This window comes from Monopterus albus, unplaced genomic scaffold, assembly GCF_001952655.1.
Source record: "Monopterus albus unplaced genomic scaffold, M_albus_1.0 scaffold396.1, whole genome shotgun sequence".
NCBI lineage: Eukaryota > Metazoa > Chordata > Actinopteri > Synbranchiformes > Synbranchidae > Monopterus > Monopterus albus.
In genome coordinates this window covers 258315-267433 of record NW_018128276.1, presented here as the reverse complement: position 1 = coordinate 267433, position 9119 = coordinate 258315, and the positions used below count along the sequence as shown (strand labels likewise).

Sequence of the window (9119 nt, the reverse complement as noted above, 5' to 3'; positions counted from 1 at the left end):
TATAATATTTAATTTAAACAACATTGAAAAAATTATACAAATATTGTTATGGTTTAGTCCCCCTCACCAGGAGGGTGAGGGAGAACTGAGGTAGGACTCAAGAGTGCAGACCCAGGTGCTAATAAAAAAAAAAAAGGTGGTTTAATGGTGGCAACACAAAGTAACGGAGTCAATGTATACATACAATACTGAACCAGGGTAGGGCAGAGACGACTGAGGAGACCAGGACGAGCAGATGAGTAGACAGAACAACGCCAGGAACCAGGAGAGTTAGAGGACTAGGACGGACAGGTGAGTAAACAGAACAACCAGGAGGAGTAGCAAACGCCGTCAGAAAAGCAGAGTAGCGAACGAAAAAAAAAAGAAATCCACAGCACAGGAACTGTCAGTGTTGAACTCAATTACGCATGCCTAAACACATGGAAACAAAGTACAAAAGAAAACCACAGCACAGGAACTGTCAGCGTGGAAATCAGAAAGACATCTGACACATACCATGAATACAGGTATATCTACAGGTAATGCTCCGGCGAAGACGGAGCATCTGCCAGAGGTTTAAATAAAGCAGCAGGAAATCACAGGAATGCACCCCAGCTGTGCGCACTGACAAACGAGTCATTCATTACCAAATGCAACACAGCAGAGGTGCCGATCCCGCAGGTTGAGAGAGAGAAAGGAGGAAGAGAGGCAGGCCGCGCCGAGCGGACCTGACACATATAAGGTCAGAGGTCTGGAATAATAGTATTAGAGATCTTTCAGCCAGGTTTTGCTAAAACATATTATAACTAACATTACTTACAGCTGGCTAGAAAAATAATTAAGACCTGTGTAAATGAAATGTAAGACTTTTTAGGAAATCTAAATCAATGCTTTTTAACACCTGCAGATTCCCTGATTTATTTGATTTCATTGTATGTAAAACTGGAAAGACTAATTTGAGAAAGGCTGTTTTTCTTGTACACAATCACAGCATTGTACTGAGCTCACTGTTTCCACAGCTCCACTTATTAATTCTATGTGTAATTTTATTTACCCAGCTGTACTGCGGCAGGTCGGGGAGGACAGGTCTGGGGGGCACCAAGCCGTACCTCTCCCCCAGGATTCCTATCATCATCTGGCTGCGACACACCTCTGACAGGCACAGCTCAGTGGTTCGAACCGACTCCTCCTCTGTCACACCCCAACGCAGCTCCACCTCCTGCAGGTAGAGGCAGTGTGACGCAGCGCGGCGGCGGAGCTCTGGAAAGACATGCCACACCAACATGTCACGCTCGCCGTGCATGTCTCTGAAGGTGGAGGAGATGAACACTCGCACACCTTGCCACCTGAGGACAGAGGAAGGAGCTGGAGTTGAACTAATGAGGAAAAGGCAGGAAATATGTCCTTGATAGTTTAATTTAAAGTGTAAAAAAACCAAAACAGGTGCATCTGCACATAGGAGAATCAAATAGGAAGTCTGCCTCCCATGATTTATGTGCTTATTCCACTGCCAAAATTAGAAAACCTTTAGTCATTCACTTGTGATATTTCTGTATCTTTTTCTAAACATTTAAATCTGATGACAGTCGGTGACCTGGTTTATCACTGTCAGTTAAATCTGGTCAAAACAGACGCTGTCCTGATAAATCAAATTAGTTGGATTTCAGTATTAGAATCTTTAATACAAGTAAATAATGTTTTATTTACTTTGTTGTTTATCATTAATACTCAATGTTACAAAAATACTTAAGATGCAAGGACAATTTTCCAGGGGCTTTAAGTAAAGTTACCTTAGTTTGGGGCTAACTGGTATTGGTATGACATTGTTTGCGGTCTCGGTGCCTTTAGCTCCCTGTAGTGGTGGGATGTTGTACACTTTGTCCAAATTCTCCACATGGTCCAGCAGCCTGGAGGATCCTCGTTCTGCCACAAACCTGATCACATAATTAAAAGAAACATTTAAACATTTTAGGAAATGTATGCTTTCTTGGAAAAGTTGAGAAGATCAATACCACTCTCACGTAGGGTAAATATGAAGCAGGAGCCAGTTAGTTTATGTTAGCATAAAGACTGGAGACAAGAGACAAACTAGCCTGGCTATATCCAAAAGTAACAAAATCCACCCATCAGCACTATTAATTAAGCTCATTAATTAACATGTTATATCTAATTTGTACAAAAACAAGTGTAAAGCTGACAGTTCACCATTTTAATGGATTATGTGCCCTTATGTGACTATTTCTAGCCTAGCACACCAAGTTACTGGTCGTGTATACACTTGAGCTTTGAAACAAACAATACATAATGTGTTAATTAGTGAGCTTTAGAGGTGCAGGTAGATGGATTTTGTCATCTTTGTACAGTCAGGAAAGTTGTTTCCCCGTTTCCAGGTTTTATGCTAAGCAAAGCTAACTGGCTGTTAGCCTCAGCTTCACATTTAACAGATACAAGAGTGGTATCCTAAAACAACAAATGATTCCTTAAAACAATAAGTTATTGTCATTATATCAAACAAAAAGCCAGGAGTCTGCTTTACTGCCACTAGGCTTGACCTCTCTTACATTTATAAAAATACACTCAGCTTTAAGATGAAAATCAGCAACCAGACATTTTACCTCAGCATTTGCTCACTGAAGCCACTCAGCCTCACACAGTTCCTGTCATTGTATTCTGGGTTTCTGGGGTTTCTGTAGCAAGTCAACACAACAGTACATGTGTTCATGATTAGTTAGAGACAGGAACCAGGTCTACTCTTTTGCACACCTGTGCACCTTATTAACAAAACGAAAAGTACATGTTTATGCTAAAAAGACAACAGAGAAATCAGAGAATCCCACCAACCTGTTGTCATTATTAGCTTCCCAATATGTCTATGTAATCAATGCAGAATAGCACATACACACATAGAAAAATAAAGCATTACCCTTCTCCCAAGAAGATCTGCACCACAAGAACTTTGTTGTTTACTTCCTCCCTGTATCTGTTGATGGTCTGCTCGATATCACTACTGTTCCACTTGTCACTCAGCATGATGATGTTGTCAACCTGAGATACAAAAGCTCAACGATCACAAAGAAGCAATCTGTACTGCCATCTACAGGAACGCTTTTCACATGTTTTAACAAAGACGCACAGTGTCAGTGATGTGACGCAACAGAAAGCCAGGTATTTTTTTCAGCTGATATCATCCAACTACAGTACAGAGCCTCAGTGACAGCAGTTTCAGACAAGGAACTAGTTTTGGGAGGACAGGAGTGTCCCTACCAATAGTTGAGCAAAGCCATGGCGTGCACATAATCTTTGGAGTGATGTCATATTAGATCATTCTGTTGTTCCCTCCCTGAGGCTACATCTGCAAGACATGCTCACATTTGAATAGTTGGTGGTCAATGTGCTGCAGCAGTATGTTATCAGGGCTGCAGGTCTATACCTCACGCATAGGAAAAAAATTTTGTCTTTCAGATTACTAACTCACTTTCCTTTACTGCCTGCACTCCACAGCACACATGACAATTTTGTTCATGCCACGTCTCATCCTTTGTAGATATTATTCCACTAAAAAAAAGGATGCAGAGACAAAAGGAGTCTCTTCACCATCCAGAGCTAAAGTAATTGGGTTGATTGATGATGGGTAGGAGTGGGGGGCTGTTGTGTTCCTACCAATGTTGAAACCAAACCCAGGCCCTTGGTTTCAGACCTGTACTTCTGGACTTGCAGTTCCAGTCCAAAATAGAAATATGTTCAGGCACAAAGCCTACTTATTTATAGTGTCCTTTACAGATACCGATAGATGACGCTGTAGTACTGTCTTTGCAACACAAGAACACTTTAGTAGGAAAATCAGCCTGAAACTATAGAAGTGAGGGAGACATGTCTCCTCATTGTCAGTGCAAATTACACCCTTACAGATCACTTTTCCATTATCTACACTGTTTATCATGTAGACGGTCACTGGGGGGCTGGAGCCAATCCCAGCTGACACTGGGCGAGAGGCAGGGTACAGCCTGGACAGGTAACCAGTATATTACAAGGCTAACACACAGAGACAGACAACGATTCACATTCACACCTATGGGCAATTTAGAGTCATAAATTAACCTAAACTGGAGTACTGGGAGAAAACCCAGGGAAACATTCAAACTCTAAACATAAAAGCCCTGCTGGGTTGTGAGGCAACAGTGCTAATCACTGCACCACCATTAACTAACCTTGTTTTTCTTGGTCAGTAATTTGGAGTAGAAATTGCAGTCCTTGTCATCATATGCCTGTGAAAGAGAACACCACCATTAACTAACCAAGAATAAATTCAGCAAACAGTAACTTGCTTCACAACATGAAGCTCACCAGTGCAGACATATAATTCAGTTGTGTCCATCCTTAATACAATGACACTGTCTCTTAGATGTTAAAGTACTTCACTTCTGTTTAGTCCCTCTACATGAAAACTAAAGTCATGGTGATACGAGTATGAAAATAACAGTTACACAAAATGCAGAACAACAGTGTAGAAACCCTGACCTTTATTTGTTTCATGACACTTCGCACATTTTCCAAAAGGACATCAGACTTCAGCTTGACATCTTCACCGCAACTCCAGTCGTACAAGAAGAGATGACTATCCTCAGCACTGCTGTCAATCATTAGAGAGAGCAAAACCGCCACTTCCGTCATCTGAGAGGACATAAAAATGGAACGGACGCTGGTTTAGTTGATCGTTTTTGGAACTGATTCAAACAGTTCATACATCAGCTGCCCTTGGTCTTTTTGCTAGTCAGAAGAAAGTAGGCCCCTTACAGAAGGAGCGAACTTGTCATCATCCTTTATCTTCTTTCTACTCCCCAATTCTTCTTCATCTTCATCTTCCTCGTCTTTTTCTCCCTCGGAATCTGGTGGGAGGCAAAAGTCCTGTTTCTGCAAACAAGTACTCATGCAAGAAGAGAGCATGATAATTGTTCGTCCAGGGAGCGGGGGCACGTTGTGACAACAGGAGATCTGGACCGCTGTCTCCAGAGCTTTGCGGTAACGATCCAACAAAGCAACAGTGTACTGCATCTGACTGGATACACAAAAACAGTTACATTATATGACAAAGTGTACGTTCTTATAAATCATGCACATGTCAATTTGTATTTTTTTTTTATTTTAAACTGATCTGACCAAACACACCTTCCTGAGCTGACCATTCAGGCATTATCTGTAGTTCAGTGACATCTTTTACTACTTATTTTCTGTTTAAGTTTCAGTAGATGCTACTCTTTTCTTTGCCTGTTCAGACATGGTGGGTATCACTGCTGAAGCCAATTAAAATGACAAGTTCAAACTGCTGTTGTTCCTCAAAACTTTAAAAAAACCGTACCAGAACAATGTATTCTCAGTGAAGACCCCGAAAATAAGCTCATATCAACTGCTTGCTTATATTACGAGTAACTGTTCTATACAAAGCAGTGACTGATAAAAATGACATGTATGCCAATAAAATAATGAACTTAAAATTTGCAGGCCATATTTTTTTTCTTTGATAGGCATGAGCATGAAAGAGGTATTGAACTGCATTCTATGCAGCATTAAAAAGGTCCATAATACAATATTTACCAAAATATTGAAACATTGAGAAAATATTTAAAAAAAAAAACCTTCTTAAATAACAAGCATTTTATTGTATAATGTATATAAAAGATAATTCAGCACTCAGGAGCAGTCCTTTAAGGAAAAAAAAAAAAAAAAAAAAAAATCAAATACTACTGCAGCAGCTGTATCTTGTGAACAGTGGAACATCAGTGCTTTATTACCTTGTAGGCAGATTGTTTACTTAAGTAAAAGTAGTAATACCAAGGTATAAAAATACTGTAACAAATAAAAGTCTTGCATTCAAAATGTTACTCAAGTACAAAATTATACGCATAAAATGTAAATGTGCTCATTGTGCAAAATGGCAGTTTACACAGATGAATATCACATTGGATTATTATATCATTAAATTATTGCGTACATTTAATGCTGCAGCTGGCAGAACTCATTTTAGTTGCCTTATATGCCTGGTAGCTTGTGAATTTTACACCAACGATCAACAAATCTTATGATTATACCATATTGTTTTATTAACCTCATTCTAAAAAGTAACTAAATTTATCAAATAAATGTAGTGAGTACAAAGTGATTTTTTTTTTTTTTTTTTTAAGGGGAGAAAAAAGGTTTTTTTTTTTTTTTTTTTTTTTTTTTTTTTTTAAATGTAGTGAAGTCGAAGTATCAAGTAGCAGAAAATGAAAATAACTCAAAACTTTACTTAAGTACAGTACTTGAATAAATGTAATTAATTACTACTTTCCACCTCTAACTTTTTTAGTTTGGTGGCCATACCGACCAGTGGTCAGGTTCTCAGTACTGGACCAGCTGAAGCAGTTATCCACTGACCACTGGGGGATGTAGGGAACAAAATGCTACTTGGCGCACCAGAACAAAAACAAGATGCCAAATAGGACAAGTCACATCAAAGTGAGTTGTGTATTACTGGAGGTGTTTTTATCATGGTCTACTTTTCCAAGAGAAAATACTTCTTGCAGTATCTGCAAGTAGTTATGTGTTTGTGAGTTTCCTTTCCGTCCGTGTCATTTCTTGAAACAGGAAAACTGAAATGATGACACACAACAGCTCTAAAAGGTGACGTTGGAGCATCAGCTATATCAGTTTCAGATACCGTGACCTGAACGCAGTTATACTAGCAAAAAACATTAAATATCCTGGTAGATACTGTCGTCACAATCCCACTATAGTATCCACAAATTTTTCTATTGTGATATCAGGAAATTACACATATTACATCCCTATAAAGTCATGTAAAACTTTAAAAACTGAGAAAAACAAGCACGGGTAGATCAAAAATAACATTCTCATACTTGGCCTTTAGGAGCGGGGCCTTCTTCATTCGATATATTCGATAGATAAATGGCACTCCCAGGGTCACCTTCAACCTACTCCTCGAGGTTGTCGACCAATCGCTTTTTCTGAAGCGCCTGCTCTTGGGAATCTTCTTCAGGATGCCTTTCAGGATCTCCTTAACAGGGGGAAGTTTTTGTTGTGATGTGGAAGCTAAAGGACAAAGAGGAGGGAGATAATGTATGCGTTCTTTGTTGTAAATGTAAACATGTAAGCCGAGTTATACTTAAATGTTAGCTGACAGTTTGGCTAGTAACTGGTGGAATATTTGAAGTTAGACATTATATCTTCAACTGCTGATATTAGAAAATAAAAGGCCTGTAAAACCACTGTGCAGTTCTACTTTCTGCATACAGCTTTAATTATTATACATGTGTTTCTTTTTTATTTAAAAAGGACATAAGGGAGACAAAGTTGGATGGGTCAAGGCCAGGGTATGTCTGAGACAAAATTCAGTAGTTATATAAAGTGTTGTCAGGCCACAGCTAAAGGAAAAATATTTATACCTATATTCTGAGTGACAACACTTGAACACTGGGTAAAAAGTCTGCCATCAAAGTGAGACATGGTACCTGTACAAAACTGATGATTTAGCCCAAACAATCCTATGTAAAAAAGGTCTGAGGGCAGATGGTTTCAGATGCTGTTCGACAATCTGACAAGCACTTTGTTTGAAGCATACCAACACCTTTACCCCTATTTGGGGGGAAAAAATTTTTTTTTGCTAGTTTGATAACACCAATTTCAGTCAGAGGTTTTCAGTGCCATGTGGTGTAACATACTGTGAAGTATTTAGGTACTTTAAATGTTTAGATTCTTTTCCATCATGCGATACCATGGGGAGGTGTCAGATCAGTCCCAAGATCATTCTGCAGCCTGACAACCAGCCCCAATGTTCAGCCACAGTCAAAGAGTCGTCTTCAGAGACAGGAACAACAAGGAGTCCTACAGATGGTCTGGCCTCCACAGACACATGAGCAAGAATAGCTTTCATGGAAGCCTATACTGGATACTCCTTTATGGGAAGTCAGTTGGTGATTTGAGTTGCTTCAGATGAAGGATCAGAGGATACAATGTCATGTCTTGAAAAACATGTTTCCTTCCTTGTTTCGTCTCTCCTTGTAGCTTTGTCTCACATGGATGGAAATAAGATGCAAGGAAAAGACCCGAGTGATAGAAATGTGGATGCAATTAAGAGACTTCAGAGTCAGTCTGGGATTACATGAAGAGAGAAGACACTGACACAGCCAGATCCACAAATTAACTGTGGTAGATTTTCCAAAGTACTTGGAGCAACCTATCTTTAAGTGGATATAGGAGTGGGTTTTCAAGGTGCTATGTTTTAAGTTAACTGATAACTAAAAATAACTCATGGCATTATTTTTTTTAAAGCATCCTCACTTTACTTTTAGTGGCTAAAACTTTTGCACAATACTGCACGTGTATCTCACCCAAAGTGTGAAGCTCCATGATGACTTTGTAGGCAGCGAGGAATCTGAAGGGAAACTGTCGGCTCTGAATAACTGCTTTCTGTAAGAACAGGCAGTCACAGAAAACTTATGAACTCTGCTCTAAGGGTTTAATTATAACAGAGTTAACAACCAACTGAAACAGAGAAACGTGACTATTGCTTTAACTTTTAAAAATGGCACAAAACAGGTCAACATGCTTTTTAAAAATCTTTCTCTAATTGCATTTGTATTGTGATTTTTACAGTAAGTATTTATTGCATGCTTCACTCTGTTGGATCTCACCTTATTGGTCAGTCTGCTGAGGATCTTCTTGTGATGAGCCTCACTGATGCCCCTAGTGATCATGTTCCTCAGGTTCCTCAGCATGGCCATGAATGGAAGAGACTTGTTGTCTGCACAGGAGAGACATCATTCATCAATGCCTACATGTGATCATGGATGTGTTTGAGCATTTGTAGCTGTGCTATGTGCATACGAGTGTTCTTGATTGTCTACATGCTTCTTTGGTGTATTGTACTGGATGTGCATAACCAGTTTAAACTTAACATTCATCTATGCACTGGAAATATAAAAAAAAGGATTAGGGCCACTGGACAAAATTTGAGTTCTGGCTTTTTTTCTCAGAATTCTGGCTCTGAGTTTAAAGTCAGAATTCATCCATCCATCCATCCATCTCCCTCTGCTTATCCGGAACCAGGTCGCAGGGGCAGCAGTCTAAGCAAAGATGGCCAGACT

The 9119-nt window shown here is 39.4% G+C and overlaps 2 protein-coding genes across 3 annotated transcripts in view; both read right to left on the bottom strand.

The window, feature by feature from the left end:
• Nucleotides 1–627: 627 nt before the first annotated feature.
• On the bottom strand, nucleotides 628–8804 carry LOC109951556 (telomerase protein component 1-like). Of its 2 annotated transcripts, none has more exons than XM_020586127.1 (10): nucleotides 8667–8804; nucleotides 8364–8442; nucleotides 6873–7065; nucleotides 4774–5035; nucleotides 4498–4650; nucleotides 4188–4244; nucleotides 2903–3024; nucleotides 2595–2657; nucleotides 1770–1913; nucleotides 628–1325 (listed from the first exon to the last, which is right to left on the bottom strand). In XM_020586127.1, exons 1-10 carry the CDS (start codon nucleotides 8754–8756, stop codon nucleotides 965–967), a joined length of 1524 nt encoding a protein of 507 aa, XP_020441783.1. In that variant the 5' UTR covers nucleotides 8757–8804; the 3' UTR covers nucleotides 628–964. The 2 variants fall into 2 exon arrangements, with proteins under 2 accessions (XP_020441783.1, XP_020441782.1); XM_020586126.1 differs by having other exon boundaries at nucleotides 629–1325; nucleotides 2595–2666; nucleotides 8667–8803.
• Nucleotides 8805–8932: 128 nt separating this feature from the next.
• Nucleotides 8933–9119, bottom strand: part of LOC109951562 (telomerase protein component 1-like) — a 6517-nt gene continuing 6330 nt past the window's right edge. Inside the window, exon 6 of the mRNA XM_020586131.1 lies at nucleotides 8933–8943. Coding sequence (XP_020441787.1) covers nucleotides 8933–8943 — 11 coding nt within the window. The remainder of the gene's footprint in view (nucleotides 8944–9119) is intronic.

Coding starts and splice junctions, on each gene's coding strand:
- LOC109951556 (XM_020586126.1), bottom strand. CDS start 8,756: ATGGCCATGCTGAGGAACCTGAGGAACATGATCACTAGGGGCATCAGT. Junction 5,036..6,872: donor GCCCCGCTCCTAAAGGCCAA/GTATGAGAATGT, acceptor TTGTGTATCCAG/TCAGATGCAGTACACTGTTG. Junction 1,914..2,594: donor TTCAGTGAGCAAATGCTGAG/GTAAAATGTCTG, acceptor TTATGTGATCAG/GTTTGTGGCAGAACGAGGAT.